The 25,752-nt window shown below is 43.1% G+C and overlaps 1 protein-coding gene across 11 annotated transcripts in view; it reads left to right on the forward strand.

Moving 5' to 3' along the window:
- Positions 1-25,752, forward strand: part of syt1a (synaptotagmin Ia) — a 274,765-nt gene that overhangs the window by 219,339 nt on the left and 29,674 nt on the right. For 10 of the 11 annotated variants that reach the window (XM_041978100.1, XM_041978099.1, XM_041978101.1 and 7 more), the window contains 5 exons: positions 9,163-9,335; positions 11,815-11,940; positions 18,817-18,984; positions 21,290-21,457; positions 24,286-24,403. In XM_041978100.1, the coding sequence (XP_041834034.1) occupies positions 9,163-9,335; positions 11,815-11,940; positions 18,817-18,984; positions 21,290-21,457; positions 24,286-24,403 (753 nt within the window). The remainder of the gene's footprint in view (positions 1-9,162; positions 9,336-11,814; positions 11,941-18,816; positions 18,985-21,289; positions 21,458-24,285; positions 24,404-25,752) is intronic. The other variant, XM_041978108.1, reaches the window with a different exon arrangement.

Consider the following 25,752-nt stretch of genomic DNA (forward strand, 5'->3'; position numbering starts at 1 on the left):
CTTTGACAACATGGAAACATCTTTCATCTTTCTTTGGGATAAATGCTGATATGAAACTAAACAGGGATGATATCAGTTTGTGGGTTATGGATTTCCAGAGGTTGGACTTGTGAGTCCCTGTGAAGTAAAATGTTGTTGTAAAATGATGTTTTAACTCCAGCTGATTGGACGGTGACATCTCCGTCACGCTGTCGTTGTGTCGCAGTGTTCAGGACGACATGTAGAGTTCCTCCAGGAGAAGGCTGCACATACACTCCCATCCAGTCCATCTTTGTAGGGAGGTCAGCCACTTCCCTCTGCCTGCTGGAGGAAGATGTGATGGAAAACGCTCCCATACGTACAGCTGGGTGACCAGTCGGGTCCAAACACCTTAAATCTGTTTACAGACTCCTCATAGATTAATCATAAAGAATGAGAAGTGTGTTGGGTTTTGGTAAGTTAAGTTAATTCTCTGAATCTGACATTATGATCACTGCACAGACACGACAGTCATCTATGAAACAAAGCTAACTACGTTTATCTGAAGGCTGCAGATGCATGTTTACAAGGATGTGACCAGCAGAGCTGCTGGCCTGGACTCAGCTTTTTATCCTCTTTTCTCTCACTGAATCTGTGTGGAGTTGCTTTTCGAACACCTACGGCGGGTTTAAAAGACCCCAAATGTCAGCCAGTGAATGTTGACATTTCCACTTCTCACTGCTCAAAAATGACACCTAATAAGCTTTGCAGCAGGAAACTAAGCCCAGGATACACCACAACAATCACTGGAAGTGTTTGGGCTGCAGGTTCATCACTGAAAACTCTTTGATGGTATTAATTCAATGGGATTCCTTTCTCTGGGAAAATAAAACTGTTTCTCTACTAGGGAGTGTTATGATATAATATTGAACTAATTCATAAATAAATGGGAAAACATATCTTTTGTGAAATGTTTCCTTCTGAGTGACTGTGAAGGGAGCATCCATTAAATAACATGAAGACAGCCACAGAAAGGCGGACCACACGTTGCTGGAAAGGGATTTCAGCCAGCCAGCCCTCCCATTACAGAAACTCCATTTTCCATGCCACATCGCACCACAGAACAAGAGATAAGTGTGGGGAGTTGGAGTGCAGTGGATACTCCCTCTCGCTCCCTAATTCACATTTTCACTCTCTCTCTCTCTGGAGAAAAGACACTCACACAATGCAGTTAATTAGGGAATGCTTTTATTGCTTTCTGGGACTCAGGTTCCTTTAATTAAGGAACACAGAAGTGCTTTTCCACAGCAAGACGTGCGCTTGATGAAGAAGATAAAAGCTGAGTTGTGCATTGATTTCCACTCGAAGTGTTTAAATGGCATTCCACCAGGTCTTTGAGCGGTGATGAATGCCAGCGTGATGGCAGAGTGACATTAATGAAAGAGGTTGTACAGTATATACATTCTGATTTCTGTTAATGGAAGCTCCCACTGGGGGAATCACCGTCTACGCTTGTAAAGAAGAAGCAACTGATTTTTTATATGGTTCAGCAACTCCAAACCAATCACATCTCTGACACTTCCATTAAGCTTCTGCTTGCTGCATGTTCAAAGATAAAACGTTTGATTTGACCAGATTCAGCGGTCTCCAGGATCACTTTTGATCTTATGAACTGCTTCATTCCTGGTGAGATGGATGGAAGCAGGTGGTGGAAACCTTCCTCAGAGGTTTTCTCCATATCGACATGACAGCATCACACAGTTGCTGCAGGTTTGTCGGCTGCATCCATGATGAGAATCTCCCGTTCCACCACATCCCAAAGCTGCTCTACTGGACTGAGATCTGGTGGTTGTGGAGGCCGTTGGAGTCCAGTGAACTCATCGTCATGTTCTAGAAAGCAGGTGGAGATGATCTGAGCTTTGTGACATGGTGCATTATCCTGCTGGAAGTAGCATCAGAAGATGCTCCACTGTGGTCATAAAGGGATGGACATGGTCAGCAACAATACTCAGGTAGGCTGTGCTGGTTAAACCAGGCCACGTTGGTACTAAGGGGCCCAAAGTGGACCAAGAAAATCTCCCCCCACCATCACACCAGCAGCAGCCTGAAGCGTTGATCCAAGGCAGGATGGATCCATGTTTTCATGATGTTTCCAGCAGATTCTGAGCCTAGCATCTGAATTGTGGTCCAGACAACTGCTGCTCTGGATATTTTCTACATCTTCTGACTATTCTCTGGAAACCCTGGAGATGGTTTTGGGTGAAAATCCCAGTAGATCAACAGCTTCTGACATAGTCATAGTGCTTTCAGGCCGATACCATTCTGGTTCTGGTCTGGAGTGTCAGAAACTTGGTACTTTGTAATGAACCAACCACTGTTCACACCAGTGTGACCAGAACTAAAGTGAAAGTAAACATCAACGTGTTGGAGATTTGGTCCTGAAAATTGATGGTTAAGGTCACATGCTATCCTTTAGTCAAACTTTCTATCAGACCAAGCCAGTTAGCCGATCTGCACTTTACTGTCAACGGCTGGTCGGTAGTCATCCTCCCGTCTTCATCTGTGGAAGACCCACTGGTGGGAGGAGGTACTGGCTTCTTCTTCGGTGGTGTCTGCTGTGGTAGCAGCAAACATGTAACACATCCAGCTCCACTTTTCTGCAGTCTTTAGTACTGTGGTGATTTTCCTTCTTTACTTCCTGAAGATTATTGATGATTTGATCAGGTGTTCTATTTTCTTAACTTTACTGAAACGTAAGTAACTCAGCAGTCTGGTGAATCCAGTATGGCATCACGGTTCATGAAGAAGAACCACGTTTTTGGAGGGGGGGGCTGAATGGTCTGGCTGGTTCTGGACCCAGGATCCGGTTCTGGCACAGTTCCCCGCCAGTATGAGACCAGCCAGTCTGCCACCAGCAACCACGCCACATTCAGTCACTGAAATCCCCTTTCTTCCTCGTTTTGATGCTCAGGTTGAGCTTCAGCCCGTCCTCTGCTCCATGTCTACGTGACTAGATGCATCAGATTGCTGCCATGTGATTGGCTGGTTAGATATTTGTGTTAAGCAGGTGAACAGGTGGAGTTTGTGAAATAGGCAGTGAGGCATTAAATATTCTTCGGAGAGTTCCCTATAATCGTATAAGTCTGCCTGAGCTGAAGCTTATTCTGTGGAAAGGATGGGGTTTCTAATGGGAACGCTCCTGGTTTCATTGTAAACGAGGTGTGTCCTCCATTACCACACCGCTCCGAGGCCCTGCCATAGTTGGAGATCCTAAACTTATTTTCTAGCATCACTCACTGTTTTTGCTTGAAGGAGAGTGCTTATTGATTTTGTCAATGGAGAATGGATTCATCTCCCTCTCTGCCCTCAGCTGAACGTTGGTGAGCAAAGCCCCTCAGTGATAACAGTGATGTACTTCTCTGTCTGATGGGTCTTTCTGGGCTCTATCCTGCTAACGGAGTTCAACCTGGCTAAGTTTTTCAATTGATTTGTTGGATTTTTTGAACAGCTGAGTTCATTCTGAAATATGATCTAGAAATGGGTTTTATGCTGGTTTTGTAGGATTTATTCTTGGTAGAAATAAATTTGCCTCAGGTCTGGATACCTTTTTATTTTGGAAGTATTGTCTCTGTCAGACTGGTATACTTCTGCTCTGATAGTACTACCCAGTACTTTTCAGCTTCTTGCATCACTTCTTTCTTCTTCCTGTACGAAGATGTTGCTGACATATCACGTTTACTGTTGTGATGTTTGTCTCATCCCATCAAGTCCTTCATCTCCTAAATCTCCCTGTGGACAGACGTAAATTAAATGTATTTATAAGTCCAGCTTAAAAAATGGGACATTGTGTAAAAAACAGAATTCAATGAGGAAGATTTTTCCTGGAATAGTTTCACAATTTTTAGATGCAGTGATTTCCAGTGAAGAATCTTGTGAATTAGTTTTCTTAGTCTGGTGCTTCGATGGTCTTCCCCCTCCCTCTACAGGTCTCACCTTTCACCAGGTGGTAAAGAAGCAGGTGATCTTCATGTGTCGGCCTGGTTGAAGGAGGGCCAGGTAAAATGAAATGAGATGTTTGTATGAACATGCAGCGGAACAGACCTGATGAAGTGGACGTTGTGTATAAATTCATGTCAGTAATTCTCTGAGCTAACAGCTACGTGCTTTGTGAAGCAACCTAAAAGCCACCTCTGACATCACATCCTGTTAGGACAAGCCAATGAAACAGCTTCTCTTGTAAAGCTGAATATGAAGATGGTACAACATTAAGACCTGCATGATTCAGAGGTGACATCCAGCTGAAGGAAAGGAGGAGGAAACTAAATCTGATCTCATCAACACATGAGGCTGAAGCTCCATCCACACCAGCGCTGATCTGCTGCTGGAACACCAACAGAGCTTCAACATTTCTTCCTGTTGTCATAAAACACTGGAATTACAAACATTTGATGCCCCGTAAACCGTCATGTTTTCCCTCTGTGTAAATTCTTCTTTTGTATCATATCAAGTTTGAAATTCCAGCATGGTGCCCAGCCTACGCAGGAGAGATATTTATCTATCCACAGCATCCAGTCCCAGATGTCCTGTTAACACCATAACAAGCTGCAGTGCGATCTTTACTGGAAAACACTGTTAATGAGGGGGTAGAAATAATAATCAATCTGGTATTATAACTTCATTTTTTTTAAGTTTTGGTGTGTAGAGCCGCCCACGCCATAGGCACTAATGCAGCCCCATCCCATCAGAGATGCAGCTTTTCACCTGTCCACTGATAACAAGCTGGATGCTCCCTCTCCTCTTTAGTCTGCAGGACACGCCGTCCATGTTTCCACAAACTAGTTCACATCTTCATCCAGGTTTCCACTTTGCCTCAGACCATTTTAAATGAGCTTTGGTCCAGAGAAGATGGAAGAAGCTGGTTCTGAATCTTCACACATCTGGCTTCTTTTTTTTCAATTTTTTTCTTTTTTCAATGTCTGCCTGCTCCAACACACCTGACTCAAATTAATGAGTAACTTAATGTGCAGTTGGATCTATTTAATTTGAGTCATGTGTGTTGGAGCAGGGGCACATTGAAAACCTGCAGGACTGCGGCCTCATTGGACCAAATGGAAAAGCCTGTCCCAGCTATTATAGAACTGGGGTTGTAGCCCCCGCCTCTGCTACTGTTGTACTGAGATGATCGGTAGATTTTGAACTGTTTGACTGTTTTAATTAAGCCAAATGCGAACCCAGAACTCCTCTTCTGAGTCTGTTGTTTCTTGTGTGTCATAATGAGAGGTGGGCCGCCAGATGATTAATGTTTGCTAAGTGGGATGGATGAGAAGTAATGGTGACGGCTGAAAGGAGAAGTCTGCTGTCCCCTGGTACTCAGATCCACGTCTGGTTTCATCATGGTGTGTATGGCTCACGCTGTGTGTCCTTGTATCAGCAGGCAGCTACGGTGATGGATATGTTGTTATAGGTGTGTAGCTGACTGTTTCCACAGTTTCAGTCAGGTGCACAGGTATGACAGAGGAGGAAAACAACAACTCATATGCCAGTTATTACCTTCAAATCGTCTTCTTATTAATACAAATCCTTCAAAGTTTTACATTTTAAGATTAAAACCACATTTTCTTCTGTTATAATTCTTCCATGTTCATTGTTTTTGAAGTACTCCAACTTCCTTTGCAGCTTTGCTAGTTATGTTTGTCTGTGTGCATAAACAAAAAAGAATGACCTGCCTCAGGGATATTTATTGTTTTTGAACTAGCTGTCTTAATCAAAATTACATGTAATGCAGCCCCATCCCATCAGAGATGCAGCTTTTCACCTGTCCACTGATAACAAGCTGGATGATCCCTCTCCTTTTTAGTCTGCAGGACATTCATAGTTTACAACATGATAGAATTTCCATGAACTGTGTTGACAGTGCCTATGGCGTGGGCAGCTTCCACATCTGTGAAGCTCCATCAATGCTGAAAAGTACATTGAGGTTTTAGAGCAACATCTGCTCCCATCCAGACAACGTCTCTTTCAGGGAAGGCCTTGCAGATTTCAGCAAGACGATGCTGAACCACATCCTGCATCTATCACAGCAGCATGGCTTCACAGGAGGGAGTCTAAACTTTTCTGTACAGTTTGACAAAACCAGCCACACAAAACCCTCCCAGTCCATTATCACAGAGGTTCTAATGAATAACAGAGCCGGACTCAGGGCTGGAAAAAGAAAGTGGTGCAAATCAAAAGAGCACACTGACTTGTCTGAGTACCAGCAAAAACCTGCATTTTCCACATCCAGCCTAAAGGCGGCCAAGATAGCCTTTTATCAGAACAAGATCCGCAATGCTCCCAACATACGACAACTGTTCATGGTGTTTAACTCTCTTCTATCTCCACCACCTGCTCAGCCTCCCACTGTGCTGGCTGCAGAAATGTTGCTTCCTTCTCCACTGAAAAGGTCGCTACCATCAGTAACCAATTCACTGAGCCTGACCAACTCAGCCTTACCAAACCAGTTACTGGTGCCTCACTCTGCTCTTTCCGCTCTCTAAATGAGAACCAAAACTTCTCTAAACTTCTAGTCAGCTCAAAACCCACGACCTGTCCTCTTGATCCTGTTCCCTCTGACATCCTGCAGAGCATTTTACCCACAATCAAAACTGCAGTAACCCATATTATCACCTCCTCTCTTAAATCCGGTGTCTTTCCCTCTGCCTTCAAGCAAGCTCGGGTTACCCGCTGCTGAAGAAACCCACACTCAACCCAGCCCAGGTTGGAAACTACCGGCCGGTCTCACTGCTTCCATTCATGTCTAAATTACTATAACGTGCCGTCTTCTGTCAGGTCTCACAGTTCCTCCAAGACAACAACCTGTTAGATCCATATCAGTTTGGCTATAGGCAAGGCCGCTCTACTGAAACTGCTCTCCTGTCAGTTACTGATTCCCTACGGGTTGCCAGATCTGCTGGTCAATCCTCAATCCTTATACTGCTGGACCTGTCTGCTGCCTTTGACACGGTCAACCATCATATACTGTTCTCCACACTCTCGGAGCTTGGCATCTCAGAATCTGTCCTCTCGTGGTTCATGTCCTACCTCACAGGAAGATCCTTGAAAGTATCTTGGTGAGGGGCAAGTCCAGATCGCATGGGCAACAGGGGTGCCTCAGGACTCTGTGTTTGGCCCTCTTCTCTTTTCACTATACACCTCCTCACTCGGTGCATCATTAACGCTCATGGTTTCTCCTACCACTGCTATGCAGATGACACTCAGCTTTTCCTTTCTTTCCCACCTGACGACACAACCGTCTCAATGTGAATATCAGCATGTTGCTGATATCTCCGCATGGATGAAGGATCTCCACCTTCAGCTAAATCTGTCCAAGACTGAGCTTATTGTCTTTCCAGTCAATCCTTCCTTACTGCCACAGATAAGCGTGCAGCTTGACTCCATCACGCTTGTGCCTACGTCTTCTACCAGGAATCTTGGTGTCATGGTAGACAACCAGCTGACCTTTAAGGACCATGTTGCCTCGGTTGCTCAATCTTGCCGATTTGCTCTCTACAACATCAGGAGGATCAGACCCTACCTGACTGAACACACGGCCCAGCTCCTGGTCCAGGCTCTGGTCATTTCATGCATTGACTACTGCAACTCCTTACTGGCTGGCCTGCCTGCATGCTCAGTTAAACCTCTGCAGATGATCCAGAACGCAGCAGCACGTCTGGTCTTCAACCAGCCCAAAAGAGCTCATGTCACTCTGCTGATAATCGCTCTCCACTGGCTTCCAGTTGCCACACGAATCAAATTCAAAGCTCTGCTTCTGGCTTACAAAACAATAACCCAAACGGCTCCGGTCTACCTCCACTCCTTAATCCAGAGCTACACTCCCTCTCCACAGTTACGCTCTGCCAGTGAAAGACGCCTAGTGCTCCCACCACAAGGTGGCGCCACATCAGTAGCTAGACTCTTCTCCTCTGTTGTTCCCGGTGGTGGAACGATCTACCAAACTCCGTCCGATCCACAGAGTCCTTATCCACTTTTAAAAGCAAGCTAAAGACTCAGTTGTTTAAGGAGCATTTCCACACTTAGCTTAACTCTTCTACTCAGAATGAGGTAGACAGATTTGTCCAGCTCTTTGGCTCAACCAAGTACTGAATAAGCTCCGTGCATTTATGCCCAAGATAATGTTGTGATGAAATCATGATCTCGTAATTAAACAAAAGACTATTGTAGTAAGGAAAACAAAAGCCCTGTCTCTAGCGCTACATGACAGCACCTGGGTCTATCTGGGTCCACCTGGACTCCCAGCAGTCTGACTACCACTTAATGATGACGTCCCTCCTGGTTGGTTTCTGCTTGTGTTGTTCTTACTCTCAGAAGGAAGTTGCTTTGGAGAAAAGGGTCTGCTATATGACTGTAGAATAGGATAGAATAGAATAGAATAGATACAAGCATGACATTGGGCAAGTTTCTGATGCACTAGCAATACGTGGTCACGACCTTATTATATTATTCTCTTGCATTTGTAATCCGTGGCCACACAATACAGAATATGTTCTTTCAATGTCACCAGACCACCTCCTTTAAAGTTTCACATGCAAACTGTTATGTAACCACTAAGCTCAGCTTTTGCAGATATTTAAGTAAAACTACAGCCTCTGTGACACAAATTGTTTAATTACTGTAAAATGGAAGCCGAGAACATGTGAGGCCGTTGCTCTTGGTTTATAGGTCTGGGTTTTTGTCATGTTTAGTTTCCGTTATGTTCATGCTTTAGGTTTTCGGCTTTGTCATGTTTAGTTCAGTTTTCCTGTATGTGCTCAGGTTTCTGTTCCTGGCTCGTTACTTCACCTGGTTTGATTTCTCATTCACGTCACCTGCTCCTGATTACTCCCTCTGTCTACAAATACCCCATGGTTTTCAGTTTGCCTTGTCAGATCCTTGTGCTTCATCCCTGTGATGTGTAGCTCTCTGTTCCTGAGTTTTGGAAAATAAACCAGCTTTGTTCATCACAGTTCAGCTTCTGCATGGTCTTTCTGCATTTGGGTCTTCACCTCCACTCACACGTAACAGGTCATTAGAGGTTCGCTGCCTTTTGATGGACCCAGATCTCAGCTGGTGTAATCAGGGCTTTTTAGAAGTTTGGTCCGCATGCTGCTGTAAGATGTAGTTTTGTTCCTACTGATGCAGGCTCTGCCCTCTTTGTTTTCTTAACAGTGCCATCATGGGCCATTGTTTCCATCGCCTTTGTGGCCATCATCCTGGTGTTAGCCTGCTGCTTCTGCATCTGCAAGAAGTGGATTTTCAAAAAGAAAAACAAAAAGAAGGGAAAGGACAAGGGCAAAAATGCCATCAACATGAAGGACGTGAAAGATGGAGCTAAAACCGAGGTAATGACTCTAAACTATTGATATGTGCTCGTTTAGTAACTCATCTTCATGTTGAATCTGATCATGTTTGTCCAGATTTAAATCTTGAATGTTTTAATTTGTTTTCGTTTATGATTGCTGTGTTCGATATCCCTTTCTTTTTGATGCAGATATTGTTAAATTTAAATTGCTACTGCTTCGTTGTATTGTATGTATTTTGTACTTTTTATTATTATTATTGCTAAAGAAATATTAGTTCCAATTAATTGAAAAAAAATTTTAAGTTTAATTCCAGGAGAGTTAATGGAAGTCATGTAGATGGCTTCAGGTTTAAGTCTCCTTTTTCTCCTGCTTTTGGTTCCTGTGACTTTCATTTTGTCATGAGGACCTGCTGACTTGTTGAAGAGTGTGAGTAACTGTAATGACGTGGTACCCACCCAGAGAAATGACATCATAAAACAATCTACAAACAGGAAAGGATTCAGTTAATATTTCTGCGATGCAGAAGATGAAGCTATGATATCAGACGCTTATAACCGAGCTGGCATGCTAATCGTACCTTAGCAGCATTATTACAGTGGAGTACAAAGTGTGTTTAATGTGCTGCAACACCTCTGCTATCAGAGAGGGAACAGAGTCGAGAGCGAACATGTTTTTACTTCATTTGTTCTAATCAGGACTTACAGACTTTATTTTCTTATACTGCAAAAGCTCAGGAAGGTTGATCAAAGCACAGTTCACCCAGCCTGTAAAAGGAGGAGAATTAGTCTTCAATATTCTGCCTCCGTACAGTCCAGGGTTTATTTTCATACAGTTATTCATCTAAATTAGAGTTATTTGTCTATTTAAGAGGTAATCTGTGAGATTGGTGAACTGCCACTTCTGAGGCAAGCAGTCATTTCTCCTGGTGTGCCCAGACTGGTGTTAACTCCTGTGTCTGGTTGTTTTAATTTGTGTTTCTTCCTTCTATGTCCTCCTTATCTGTGTTGTGTCTGATGACTGTTCGGGATGGTCACTGGCGGTAGGTTCCTAATTGCTGTTGGATCTTCTTAAGCCTGCTGCTCTGACGTTTTTTTAATAGCCTCTTGAAAACAACTTCAACTCCCATAGAACCAAATATATGTAACTATGCATAATGTACATGTATATCTACTGTATATATGTGCGTACAACCTGCATATGCACATATATATGTATGAAAGAAACACTGGGAGCGCATTGATGAGGTTGAACCATGCTGATTTTTGTGCCAAGCTGAAGTCTCCCGCCTTTTTGAATCTCTTGATTTGCATTTCAAACAAATGGTGTCGAGCAAAAGTAGAATGATTGAGAGGCTCTACAAGTAAACGCTCTTTTGAAGTCGATGATGAAAAGGAAGCTTTTTGACGTACAGTAGCATCTGCATTCACTTCTGTGGAGCCCAGGCAAAAAAGACCATCCCTCTCAAGTTGTATTATGAAGTTTTGTTAAATCAAGGCATTTTTTATTTCCTTAATCATTCTACCTGCTCCACTTCTCTCTCAATACAACCGCTCCAATCAGATTTTTCTTTCAAAAGGCAGACAGAGAGGCTCAGCAGCAACTTTTAAACCCAATCAGTGTTGTTCAGCCTTCTGCTTTCACATGAGCAACTTAACAAACTAATAGAAGCAGGCCCGGATGTACATTACGACCCTTTTTTACCAACACCCACCCACCGCTGGCATGATGCTTCTAGCTACCATCGGCGTAGGGGGTAACATTAAGGCTTCAGGGCTATGATGACGATGTGACTGTATGTCTGCGGGTGGAACCAGACATGAGAATGGGGAATCACATGAGAGCACTGTTTGTATGACAGAGAATGCTCTGCATGCCAAACCAAACAGACATCTTGGAAAGGCAACTTTTGACGCTGAATGAATGACATTGAGAAGTAGTCTTTGCCTCTTCAATCGCATGTTGTTCTTCTCAGAAATTCCTCCACCCTCCCCGTTTCCCTTCCCGCCCCCACCAGTGCCACCACCTGCTCCCCTCACATCAGTGCCAGACTAGCGAAAGGGCAACCTCACCTCTCACTCTGCCACTCCAGACACTCCCCACGTCTGTTCTTACCAAAGACTTGATCTGCCTGAAATAACATCCAGGTTGTTGTCTTATCGTGCTATTTTTCCAAAAGCATCTTTATTTTCCTCTCTCTTTCTTCCTCTAATGCCTGCTCATTGCTCTCATTTCTGGCGCCATTATTTGATCTTTCCTCTCTTTAGACAGAAACACACTGAGATTGATAGAAAAGAGCCACAGGGGACCAGGCCCGGGGCTTTAGTGCATCACAGAGCATGTCCTGGCGTTAACTGCTATGGTGTTTTAGTGCTTGCTTCCCCCCTTTTCCCTCCATAAAATAAGTGGGAGCTTTTACAGGAGTAGGTCCGCAGGCAGGACCTGGGCGGGGGACGGCTGGCTGGGTGCTAGCACCGGCGGCAAACAGGCGGCACTGACTCTTGGTGGGTGTCTCCTTCAGGCCTTGAAGGATGAGGAGGATGCGGAGACAGGGCTGACTGAAATCGAGAAAGAGGCCGAGCCCAAGGAGGACCAGAAACTTGGCAAATTACAATACTCCCTGGATTACAATTTCACCGAAAATACGGTAAGGATCGGTGCTCCAAACTGATCTGAGTGTGTTGTAGTTGTTTATCCCTGCTCGTAAGTATGGTCACACCAAATATTGAGCTCCAACTTCTCATCTTTCCAGAGATAAAACAAGTCCAAACCCAGGTTTGGCACAGCACTGTTTTTCATGTCTCAGTACTGCTACTGTAAAAACAGTTTGGTCATTGAAGCCTGAGAGCAAACCCCCGGGGATATAGCACAGTGGTTGAGTTCACACATGTGCCACTGAGGCTTGTAAAAGATACTGTAAACCACTGGGATTTAGTTTGCCTCTGTATTTGTGTCTTTTTCCTTGACTGAATACAGCCCCTGCAGATATCCATCTGCTTTATTTTTCCAGCAACTGAGTTTTAAGAAGCAGAATGAGGGAGTTTATGAACTTCCTTCTGCCAGATGTTGTGTGACAGATAATAAATGAAGTGCATGAATGTCCATCTCCAAGCCAGCCAACTCCCAGCCTGAGATTAGACAGCCCGTGTTGCTTCTATAAAGGAACAAATAATTACCCTTTCACTGGCTAATAATCAGTACATTTAATTGCTTATGCTGTGAGGTATTCATATCAGTAATGGTGCTCTTAAAATGACGTAGTCAGACACCTGTATTGTTCAAACAGCTAGACCATTTTTCTTTTGAAGGAGAGGGCCTTTCATGAAAAGTATATTTTATGGACAATATCACATTTCACAGCATTGATCTGTCATCGAGTCAAAGCCGGCGACAGCTCTCTAAAAGGGTTTTTGATTACAAAGGTAATGAGCTACACCATGGCGATAAAATGGCTGAGATGGATGACAGGTTTCACATTTTTCCACCTTAGAGAAGAAAGTCTGAGCTCAAAAAGCTCAACAAGGTTTTCTGGTTCTACTGGATTTCTTTATTTCTTGGTCCTTGAACATCTTGCTACCGGTAGTGCATGTTAGTCCGGTCAACTTCTCAAGGAGAGCAAGCACAGGTTAAATATTGGTTAAAGGCTGTTGAAAAGGAAAACCAGAAGGATTCAGTCTTTAGATGACTGAGAAGGAGGATGGATGATGGATTGGTGAACTGTCTGACCTACCCTGCCTGTTGCTCAGGAGGAAGTCGTCTACCAACTAGAAAGTCAGTGGTTCAGTTCCAGGCTTCCCTAGTCTACATGCTGAGGTGTTCTTAGGTAAGACACTCAACCCCACGTGGCGTACGTACGTTGCCTCCCATTGGGTTTATCGTGTGTGATTCACAGTCCATATGCCTCTTGCCAGTAGTTTCTGGGACAAGGTTCCAGCCCCCCTGCAACCCTGGCCAAAGGAGAAGGAAGGCATTGATATCAAGACAAAATGCATGAATGGTTTCAGCACAAGTCCAGAACTCGGAGCTAAATTAAAGCAGGAACCAAATCAGTCTTTTACCTGTGAGACTTCTAAGATCATCTGGATCAAAGTTGCTCTCCATCTCAAGAGTTTAAACTAAACAAGGAGACTGCATTTGGTTTGTTCTGTATCGTTAGCACCTATAGGTCTGCTTAAACAAAGATGACATATGGGAGGGACCCTTGTCAGAATCTACACTTGTCAATAAGTTTGGATCATCGAAACTAAATATCTGATCATAGTTATACTGAGAACACCAAGGTCTATATTACTGTCTCAGCAGCAGACTCTGGTACCAAACAAAGTTGAAGTAAATACCTCAGTCACATCAGTAATGGAATGTTCCAGAATTTTCTTCAGCAAAATTGTTGTGCTTGGAACCAGAAATCATTTCCCAGCTTCATTCATTAATAGGTCTGGGTCGAACCTGGTGACACCGTTTGAACCACCAAGACTATCTGGTTTGCTTTCTACCCCATCAAATGAGTCTTATTTATTAGCCCAATCTATTATTTAAGCTAGTTTTTAACTCCATCAGTTGCCTTATGTATGAAATGTGCTACATAAATTAAACGGATTTGGCAAGAAATCCCAGTCTGTCCATGAAGAAATGCTTAGTAAAGTTTATTCTTGCTGAAACTGCAGGAGTTGCCTCTTAATGCTCTTCAGTACTGGCTTCATTTTTCCAGCCAGAGGGTTCAGCCACCTTTTTATAAAAGTGTATGTTTGTGGAAAATTCATCATATCCTCTTAATTAAGGGCCCTAAATTAGATTCACATCAACCCGAGCTGTTGATTAATGCCGAAGGAGCCAGTCAGTGTGCTGGATCATGAATAATGCTAATGCCATGTTTAGAAACTTTCAGTGGAGGTTCTTTCCTCTGGTAATTAAGTGATTTCTGTAAGAATGAATATCTTTGATAATCAAAATGTCACGGGTAATCTTCATGGAGATGCAGCCCCCATACTAATTTGTTTTAAATATAATGAATGTTGCTTTCTACTCAAAGAAACTCGTATGCCAATAAAAAGCTTAAATGAAGTAGATATGCTACATTGTGATGGAAAAGCTGAACACGAGTGTGTAAGGACATCAGGGTGCGCGCGAAACCCTGACATATTAATGTGGGATCGTGGTGGCACAGCATTGCTTCTCTCTGTTAACCACCACAACTAGCTGCCATTCCTGGTGTCGCTGACACTGGATTTATACACTAATGAGTTAAAAGGTTTTTGTAAAGGATTCAAATCGCTCAGAGAGCAGCAACGAAGCTTCATGGGGCAAATACATGGTAAATGAACCACAAAGAGCCATCTCAGCACAGCAGGGAGAGAATTACACTGTCATTCCCACTTTCAACATCATTACCATATTCATTGCTCTCCTCGCAGGTCACGAGCAGGCGTAGGGCTTTGTGTCCAGTCCGAGTGGGGATTTCACCACGTTATGAGGAAGGGATGAATTTAAAAAGCTGTCCTATTATTTCCTGTTATCTTTCACTGCAGATTCCCAGTATGACATTTCCTTTTAAAATTACTCTCAAAGCCACTGCAGATAATATTCCCGAGGACAGCAGATCCTCATTCTGTGGATTCTGAGTGCCGCTGCAGTACAACCACGATGCATTAGGAAAAAGACCTCCAGTATAAGTTGCCAAGGGCTGAATCACCATCCTGTGTGCTCATTCTGGTCAGCGGGCTGCTCGCTGGACTGAAGCGTAATGGACAAACAAAGGGGGGTCTAATAACAGCAGGCCTGCTCTCTGATGCTGGCTCCCTGCTTAGTTAAACAGAAAAACCACACAGTTGTGCAAACATGTAGCAACTGTTGTTCTTCCTTCGGATCAGGGCTGCGAGATTCATGCTGATCAAGTTTTTCTTCCTTTCTGAGATGCTTTCATTCTCTTCAGCTTCTGGTTTGTCAGTGAACAGGAAATTCCTACTTTCACTTTGAATCAACACCATGTACCAAGTCCTTTCATTAGGACTCAAAATTAAATTCTACTCCAGTTTTCAGACAAGATGAAATAAATATATATATATATATATATATATATATATATATATATATATATATAAATAATAATAATTGTACGTATGTCTGTGTGTGTAGGAAAATGACAAAATAATTATTGATTACAACGATAAAATTGTAAAAATTAATTTAAAAAAAGTTCAGTATTCATAAGAATTGTCCATAAAACTTTTCAATAACTGTTAGTTAATAATATTAGTCTAATCAAGAAACATGAGAAAATTTGAATAATTATAAAAATTGCATATATTTATAAAACTTGTTGCAAATTATAAAAAAATCAAAGTCATAATTTAAAATAAATATGAAAATAATTTTAAATACTGAGCATAGTTATGAAATGTTTCATAATAATAAAAATACTGTAATTTCAAACATTGACAATAGCTGTAAGAATTAAGTATAAAAAATTAAAAATAATAAAAATTTCTGTCATCTAAAAATTGTCCATAAATATAAGATTGGTATAATAGCATATTCTTATAAATATTGAACAAACAGATGATTAAAATAATGTTTTATTTCTTCTGATTATTTCATTGTAAAAGTGTTGGCTGGTTGAACTTTGACAGAACTTTGTTTCGTATTTTGGTGAACAGTTTCAAGGAATGAAAGCCACACACAAAGCACCCTGGCGCCTCGGTTCACCACCACTTCCTGTTCCCCTGGCGCCTCGGTTCACCACCACTTCCTGTTCCCCTGGCGCCTCGGTTCACCACCACTTCCTGTTCCCCTGGCGCCTCGGTTCACCACCACTTCCTGTTCCCCTGGCGCCTCGGTTCACCACCACTTCCTGTTCCCCTGGCGTCTCGGTTCACCACCACTTCCTGTTCCCCTGGCGCCTCGGTTCACCACCACTTCCTGTTCCCCTGGCGCTTCCTGTTCCCCTGACGCCTCGGTTCACCACCATTTCCTGTTCCACAGAACTTGAGGTGGATGTGATGTGAACACAAATGCTGTGAATCCTCTCGTGTCCGGGGAAATTTTCCGTTGGGTCCAGCTGGACTCCTGGCCTGCAGAAGAAGGGAAACGGACGCCTACGTGTCGGCCCCACCGTGTACTTGATGCCATATTTAGCCTTTTCATATCCTTTCAGAAACTTTTTTTTTTAGGAGCTTTAAGCTTCCCGTTCCTGTTTTCTGAGTGAATCTAAATATGTGGTCAGACAATTTTATCAAGTAGAAGTTGTAATGGACTCGGCTGCAGGCAGTGAAGCATGAACTCTTGATGAAAAAAGAAAACCTAATGAGTATGCGATACTGTATACTACAGAGACAGGAAGTCAGCATGTTTATCTGTTTGTCCCGGGTGTGACATGGTCATGTGACCCAGGCAGCATGCACAGCACGCTTCCATTTAGGTCGGTGTGAACGACAGCTGAAATAAACGCACGGTTTCAGATGGGATCAATTTCACAGTGAGTGACGCTGTTCGTGTCCGAGTGAGCCGCCGTGGTTACAGTGATGAAAATGTGCTTAACCTGTTGTTGGTTGTTCTTGTTGACGTATATCATCCCGTCATGTTCCGTATGCTAAATCTTCTTACACTAATGTGTGCCTAACCGTTGTGAAATGCTAAATGAAATGAAATCAAATGAAATCAAACTTTATTTTTATAGCACCTTTCATACATAAAAATAGCAACTCAAGGTGCTTTACAGAGAGTAAATTCCCCCAGGACCCCAACCCAAGAGCAGCAAGCCCACCCCCACCCCTTCCCATCAAACACACACACATCAGAGGGTAAAAGCAAGTTAAAAGGACCAAGGAAACGCTGTAATAAATTCTGGGGTCTAGTGGTGTGGGGAAACACTAAGATAAAACACTGTAAAACCAAATCTAAAAGGTGAATTGTGAAAGGTGAATTGACATGTTTACAACTCCAAAACGTGTGGGAAACTGTGAAAATGTAAAAACCATATCATAAATGATGCACATTTTTTGTGAAATTTTTCCACAAAGTTTAGATGCAGTGCTTTCCAGTAGAGAATCATGTCTTAATGCAGTGCTCTCCGAGAGCCCCAAGATCACCAGCACCCAGATTTGACCTTTAGCCTTGTGCCATGCACACAGAGATTCCTCCTGAATCTCTGAATCGTCTGATGTTGTACACTGTAGATGGTGGTGTCTTCAGAGTTTTCACAAATTTACATTGAGGAACGTTTTTTTTCTGAAATTGTTCCACAATCTTTAGACCCAGTTTGTCTCAGATTGGTGAAGCTCTGCCCATCTCTCCATCTGAGAGACTCTGCCTCTTTGGAGTGCTCCTTTTCTACCCAGTCATGTTACTAACCTGCTGCCAGGTAACCTGAGTAGTTATAAAATGCTCATTAGATGACTTAGATTTGCCTTTTTGTTCCTTTCTAAAACCATGTTGCTGACCTCAGATTCAAAATGAGCTCATTTTTTCCATGAAAAGATCAAATGTCTCAACTTCAACATTTAATTTTGTCCACCCAAACTAACCTTAACAAAAAAATACAACCCCAGTTCCCAATAGGCATGGATTATGTTAGTAAAACAGAATACGACTTACAAAGCTCATAAACCATTTATATTTCATTCCTAATATAGAAGACGTGCTTATGTGTTTTTTGATTAACTAAAGGTCCATTTCTCAGCTTCTGCAAAGGCAGAAATAATCTCTGTAACCGAGTCACACATTAATCTGGAGATTTTTAAAGCTTAAAACCAGATCAAAAGTTGTGTGGAAGAAGCTGCTGGCTTCTGTTCATGGCTCATTTAGCTGCAAAGAAAATTTAACCGTTTTGTGGCAATATTAAAAAATTTTGTTTTCTTTTTGTTGTTTTTTTTTTTTGTTTTGGGTCCTGTAAGTGCTTTATGGCACTTACCAGTGGTAAATAAGAATGTGTTCTTAATGTTTTTCCCTGGTAAAATAAACATTAATTAAATAAATAAATACATATTGTTGCATTGAAATTACCTTTGATGAGGATGCTTGCAGAATTTTCTGCAAAAATGTGCCAATCAAAGGTGCTAAAAAGCAGTCTACAACACTAAAATGAAATAAAATTGCTAATAAAGAACCAGATTTGCTGCCCATCGCTGCTGGCTCCACACAGGGAACTGATGCAGCTCCTGACAGCCGTGGAGCTCCATGGCTGAGTGCCCTGGTCAGCCTCCAGATTGCTGCTTGATGGGTGCCTGATAGGAAGTTGATTGAGTGACTGTCTGGACCTCCTGAGAGGCCTTTGAGCGGAAGCTCTGACTGGCAGGTCAATCAGCCACCCAGGCCCCCTTTGTGCTTATCAATTACCAGCCTTATGCGGGGAAAAAACAGTCCTCTGATTCATAGTGTGACAGATCCTGACCTTTATGAGCTCTTCAGCAGCTGTCATGTTCTTCCCAGGATTAAACTACAATCATTATCTTTAAGACACCTTCATGTTGTGAAAAGAAAGATTTATTTTAATATGGAGGCTCTGATGTATCTTCTCTTCCCCTTTCAGCTTATTGTTGGGATCATTCAGGCAGCAGAGCTGCCTGCTATGGACATGGGTGGCACATCTGACCCTTACGTAAAGGTCTACCTGCTCCCGGACAAGAAGAAGAAGTTTGAGACCAAGGTTCATAGGAAAACCCTTAACCCCGTCTTCAATGAGCAGTTCACCTTCAAGGTACGTCTCAGTTCATCCCAACGCTCCAAAACACTTTAGCACAGTTTTGTTTCTGGAAGTCTTTGCTGACAATCTGATTTGCATGCAGCCCTGGAAACTGGGAAGGTGTGGAGACAGCGACCAGCTGGCACATTAACAAGCTGCTGACAGAACATCTCTCAGGCACACACTGAGGCTGGATGTGATTGGGATTAACTCAGGCAGACGTACCGCTACGCCGACCCTGCTCAGCCATAATGAATGCATAGCTGCTGCTCAGCAACGGGGAAAGTTTGTTAGAGTGCAGGTGCTCGGTGTACATTACGCTTTATGTGATATCCATTTCAAAACTAGATTTATTTTCTTTTTAAAGTATTTGTGATGCCTCACAGGTCTGGAATACTTTTCAACTTTGGCTGCAAAGTTTTGTAGTTTGACAGTTTCGTTTTTATTATATTCATGTTTGCTTATGAACTCAGAAAGAACCTTGTATGTTTGTAACGTGTTGCTTTTCTACATCAAAGATGAGGAGAGATCCCTTGCAGCTGCTGTGATGTTTCTAAGCTGTAATCTCAGTAACTGAGCGTTAGGTGGATTACTTTTGCTGCAACAAAGCTTCTTGGTGATAAATCTGATATCATTGGAAAGTCAGTTTAAATGAAGCCATGTTTGTTAGGAAGATGCATTTGTGGGATGAGCAGCAGAGTTGAGTATGTTGGTCGTACCCATATCAAATTTGTCAAATCTTCACTGTCAGTGATGAACCGCTGATTCTGCCGTTGACTGTCAGAATCGACTCATCTGCGATCATGGACTCTGCAGCAGCCTTGAGTTGGTGTCTGCTCAAACGTTTGACTGATCTGGAGGAGGTCCATGCCATCAGGTAACTTCAAGCTGGTGTTCCTCAGACCAGGTTGCAACATTACTGGAGTGAACCGCTACCATCTCCAAATTGTTGCGTTGACAACATGTGCGCTGGAACCTGGACACGTGGTTCTCCACAATTCTTATGTTCAGTGATGAGTTTAGATCATAGACTGTATATAAAAGATGGGCAGCGCCTCCATGACGTCACCCGTAGGTTTCTGAAGAGCAAAAGTGAAGCTCGTTTGGCGGTTCCTACCATAGCCATCTTGGCAGCGTCTAGCCTGCAGTCGCTCCCTGAAAATAAAAAAATGGGCAAAGTGGTGAAGCTGAGAAGGGGACTGTGGGGGTGGATGATTGACGTCTATCAAACTCCGAGTGGCCTGTAGCTACAAGCTAACCGAGCTAACTCTGATCTAACGTGAACTAACCAGCTAACGAAGGTAAGCGAGCTAAAGCAAAGGCGTGCTGTTAGCCGGCTAAAAACTGCGGTTGTGCTGCACTCACTCTTCTTTCCGCGGATGTTGGATACCTGTCAATCAAAATGACACGCCCTAATTATGCCAAATTTCAAGATTAAATAACATCCAAACGGATGAGTTAGAAAAAAATTCACCCCCCTCACAGTTGTCATGAAGGTAAACTTGACCTATTAATCCTAAAATGTTTTTTTGTACCAGGCTTTAAACATGTTTATTTCTGCTGTGAAGTTGGTCTTTTTAACATGGGAGTCTATGGGGATTTGCTCTGTTTTGGAGCCCCTAGTGGATGAGGGGGGAACTGCAATTTTTTGCACTTCCACATAGACTTCACATTTCACCGCCAGAGGTTGCCGCTTGGTTTAGATTGTGTTGGTTCGTAGGGTCAAACATGCTAGTTTCTGCAACGATACCATCTGTGGAGGCAGTGTGATGGTGTGGGACAGCATCTCTCTCACTGGAGAAACAAGGCTCGTCATCATTGGAGGAAATCTCAATGCAGAGAAATGTGAGGAAAAGATTCTGCATCCAGTAGTGATCACAGTCGGGGACTGAACTCCACCTGAGAAGGAGGTGCCAGGCTGATGACCAGCATGAGGAGGAGGTGCCAGGCTGATGACCAGCATGAGGAGGTGGTGCCAGGCTGATGACCATCATGGGGAGGAGGTGCCAGGAGGTGCTGTGTATGGATCTTCCATGCTGAGGCTCCTGCATGTTAGATGGAGACATTGTTCAGACAGTAAATACAGAAAATGTCTGCCCACTTCATGAAGTCTTGAGATGTTTTTGAACTTTCCTTCTCACACAGGCTGCCAGAGCTCCCAGTTTGTTCTCAGGTATTTGCCAAACCAGTTTTATATTTGGATCATCACTTCAAACACAACAGTATTCAGCAAGTGCAATGTCTGGTTCTGCGCCGAGCATGTCGTGAATAATCGTCAGTGTGAGTCGGTTCCTCTTTCTAATGATCCTCCTCTCCTCAGGTTCCCTATGTGGAGCTCGGTGGGAAGACGCTGGTGATGACGGTGTACGATTTCGACCGCTTCTCCAAGCACGACGCCATTGGCGACATCAAGGTGCCAATGAACAAGGTGGACTTCAGCCACATAACAGAGGAGTGGCGGGATCTGCAGAGCGCTGAGAAGGAGGAGGTGAGACTGAAATCTGTGTGCACTTGGAAACTAGAAGATGACAGGTTTGAAATCAGGTTTGAACGTGTGGCTACTGCAGTAATATGAATATTGGTATTGCATAAGTGATTTCACAATTATTGCTTTGCTACTTCATCACTCGAACCGCAAACGTGCTGCCGCAGTGGATGTAATCCATCTCTCCTGGAAATGTCACTTAATCATATGTCCACACTTCCCCTCCAATTAATAGAAGTGTGACTTTCCAGGCACCAGCTCAGGAGATTCAATTTTCATGGTAAATGTCACGGCATATAGCACGTTACCAAGCTTATTTTTAGCATGATGGTGGGTAGATTTAAAGGTTAATTATAACACCACAAAACGCTCCCCGTGTTGTTTAGTTGAAGGGCATCACTTTACTTCGTTAAGATGAGGTTGCTCTGCTGAACACGACAATTTAACACAAGGTTTGAGCAGCGAGAGAAGTTCTGAGGTTCAAATTTTTGCATTTAAACTTTATTTAGAGCTTGATTCCTTATCTTTGGATGGAGGGATTGTGGGATATACATTCATCGACTACATTATTCGGTCCAACTGTTTCCAGATCGACGTTTTAACCGTGGAAGGTTAAAACCATTAGCAACCCTGTTTATTTTAACGCCAGTACTCTCATCACTGCTGGTAATGGACCTTCAGGAACTTTGAGCTACTAGGGACTGAAAGTTAGCCTTGCTACAAGAGTTTGAGACAACTGGATAAATAAAGTTTACTTCACATAAAAGACTGAAAGGGAAACCTCATACCTTTTCATTTTAGCTTTGGGTAATGTTTAATACTCCAGTATGAGTTTAAACCCAAAGTGTGACAAGAGAATATCCCCACACCATTAGTTCAAGTTTCAAGTTTACTTCTGTAGCATGTTTACAACGACCAGTCACACAAAGTGCTGCACAGCAATACAACACTCCAAATAAATACACATTACACCAGCAGCAGCCTGTTGATCCAAGGCAGGATGGATCCATGTTTTCATGATGTTTCCAGCAGATTCTGAGCCTAGCATCTGAATGTGGAACTGAAATGGAGACTCATCAGACCAGCAACGTTTCTCCATCTTCTATTGTCCAGTGTTGGTGAGTGTGTGTGAATTGTAGCCTCAGTTTCCTGTTCTTAGCTGGCAGGAGGCACCCGGTGTGTCTTCTGCTGCATCCTGGTCCAGACAACTGCTGCTCTGGATGTTTTCTCTTCTTAAGACCATCTCTGGAAACCCTGGAGATGGTTGTAGGTGTAAATCTCAGTAAATAGTCAGACCAACAACCATGTCACGTTCAAAGTCTCTTAAATCATCTTTCTTCCTCATTCTGATGCTCAGGTTGAACTCCAGCAGGTCGTCTTCATCACGTCTACGTGACTACATGCTGCCGTGTGATTGGCTGGTTAGATTATTAACAAGCAGGTGGAGCTGATAAGGTGGACGGTACACGTATCAGTACTTTGTGGGACAATTACTGTTGCTTCCTGCAGTGATCTCAGAGTATTTTGACCCAAATTTTTCTCTCCTCGTCTGTCTGCACAGCGGAGGTAAGGAGCTGAAGGTGTAGAAGCTGCAGGAAAATAAAACAAACCCTGACTGGAACGGGATGAAAAACATCCATATCTGAAGCATGAGTGAGCTAAAAAAATCAGCCTAAAACCGAGTCTGCTGCCTGTTTCGGTGAAAAGAGCATGATGGGAGCCGTTCTCATCGGGGTATTGTAGTGATGATTCTGAGTGAGCTAGGGAAGTGATTGCAGACGTTTTAAGACTGAAGGCAGATTTTTAGGTCGAGTCTACGTTGTGATCCCAAAACACGTGCTGGGCGTGTCCCAGAAAGCAGGTTAACCTTGAGTTGAGGGAAACTCTGGGTTTTCAGTTCCAGAAAGCGAGGTTGGTCGTACCCTGAGAAGCTCACTTAATACACAGTAATTTACGTAGGGAGAAGATTTTAGAACTGGAACAGACATGTTATCATTTCCTGATCAATATCTTATCAAATGGCACCTGTTCTCCAACCGTACATCTCACACCAGGCACATGAGACTCTGCGGGGCTTTTCTTTGTAACGTAGGCATCCCAGAACGTTGAGTCAGGAGAAAAGTGCTTGTCCATGTCTGAAATCACAATTCCATAAATGTGCGATGGTTGAGATCTACTGTCTGCCTCTCTGGATCTCAGTTTACTGTCTCTTACCTTTTTCTATGAAATACCGTGTTGCATTCCCCGTACGCTTCAATGAGAGCCTCTCGCTCCAATCGGGTAAAATAACGAGCTTTTGGTCAGCAGCTGCCGTGGTAAATCCAGAAATCAAGGCTCTATAAACTCTGGCTAAAGATACTCGGAGTTGCTCAGCTCAGAGTGAGTTTCTGACTAGACTCAGTTATTCATTCTCCTTTCTGGAGTCCCATCATTCCTTTTCCCCCTAGTTTTGCTTTATGGTTTACCTAATGCAATGAGATTTGTCCATCTGTAGGACAGGTTTGCAGACAGCTGGCTCACACGGTGATGAACACCATCACCAGAAAAAAAGGTTTCCATCCGTCCTGCTCGTTGTTATTGTAATGTTCATATGTGGTGCACAGGTGTGCTGTAAATAACACTTTTCTTAAGCAGCGTCCATATGGAAATATCAGCACATTTCACACATGAAAGCAGATCAAAGCAGAAATAAGTGTTGGTACTTCAGGCGTGCTAACTGAAGCTGAGGCGAGCTTGTACACGGCTGGGTCGCGTCTGATTGGAGCATGTGAAGCTGTAAATTCAGATTTAGCAATGTTCTGATCTCTGCCATGTGTCTGCCTCATTGACAGCAAGAGAAGCTGGGTGATATCTGCTTCTCCCTGCGATACGTCCCCACTGCCGGCAAGCTGACTGTGGTCGTCCTTGAGGCCAAAAACCTGAAGAAAATGGATGTGGGTGGCTTGTCAGGTAAGCGGATGAAGTGGTGTTAACGTGACGGGGTCCCGCTTCACTTTTCTACAGCGCTGCTGGCTGTGGTACCTGGTTGTTTTGTTCTTAATGTGCTGAGCCACAGATGCAGCTGGTAAAGATCATACTAACAGATGACATGCTGAGAACGAAGGAAACTTAGTTCTGCTTCAGTGGGGCTCCAGCACTACACACAGGTACACGTTGGTATTCTGAACAAGAGAAATTTATCTTAACTGCTTCAAACTTCACACCAGGATTTTTTTTTTCGTGTTTTGAAATAAACAATGGATAAAAATAACTATAAATAAAGTCTTAGGCCCCTAAAAGCTACAGGCTACAGCCCTGAATGCGTCAGCCTCCTGCACCGTGGCTGCGATCAACATGTAGGAGAGAATCTGGCTGTGACTCGGCAGAGAGCCTGAACCAGAACTTTCTCCAGGTGATGTTTTAACACATCAAACTAAAAACGTAATTAATGAAATGTCTACTGACTGAAATGTCTTGTTTCAAAATATGAACCTTAGCTTTTAGCAGACTGAAAGCTAGGTGTTAAACCTGAAATTGAACCCTAACAAACACATGCTTGTTGTTGAGGAAGAGGAGCTTTGGTGAACGCTCCTTTCTGTTCTGTCTTTTTTATTAATGGTTCCGTCTTTGTTTTTTATTCTCAAACTTCCCATCTAAATTGTAGCTGACAGGTTTTTTTATCCTGCTCTGTTCAAAATCCTCCGTTACTCCGGTTCCTTTTCATCAGCTTCTTTTTCTATTCCTGTTTTCTTGGCGGTGTGCACGCAGCAGTTTGGTGCATTCCCGCCACCAGCTGGTAAGGATTTTCAAACTAAATATGATGTATGTTCTATAATAGAGAAACACTGTGAAACTGGTTTAGATCGTTCTATTTGCCACTCTGTACTTTCCGGTGTATCCAAAGCAAAGATGATTGTGTTGTCTGGTTGTTTTTCCGTATGGAGAAACGGTGCAGAAGCTCCAGCTTTAGATGTTTGAGATGTTTTGCTGCACAGCACGATGATGATCATCTTCAGCTCTCCTAAAAGAGATGACTGATATCCATCCTGGAAGGTTATTTCAGCTCTTTCTCTGTACTTTTTTTTAGGAATATTTTTCTAATGAAAAGTTTTGTTTTCTAGGTGCATCATTTTTACAGGATGTGGTACTTCTCTGATGATAGCCAGAGGACTAATAGGTGATAGAGGTGTCTTGACCTGCAGCTCTGAGAGGCTCTTTGCATTGTGCAGGTTTGGATGATAATGGATTAAATGGCATATTTTTATCTGTTGGTTGGTTAAGTCTCTAAATAATGACTTGAACAACCAACAGATTGGTCA

The sequence above is a fragment of the Melanotaenia boesemani genome, chromosome 23, assembly GCF_017639745.1.
Source record: "Melanotaenia boesemani isolate fMelBoe1 chromosome 23, fMelBoe1.pri, whole genome shotgun sequence".
Taxonomy (NCBI): Eukaryota; Metazoa; Chordata; class Actinopteri; order Atheriniformes; family Melanotaeniidae; genus Melanotaenia; species Melanotaenia boesemani.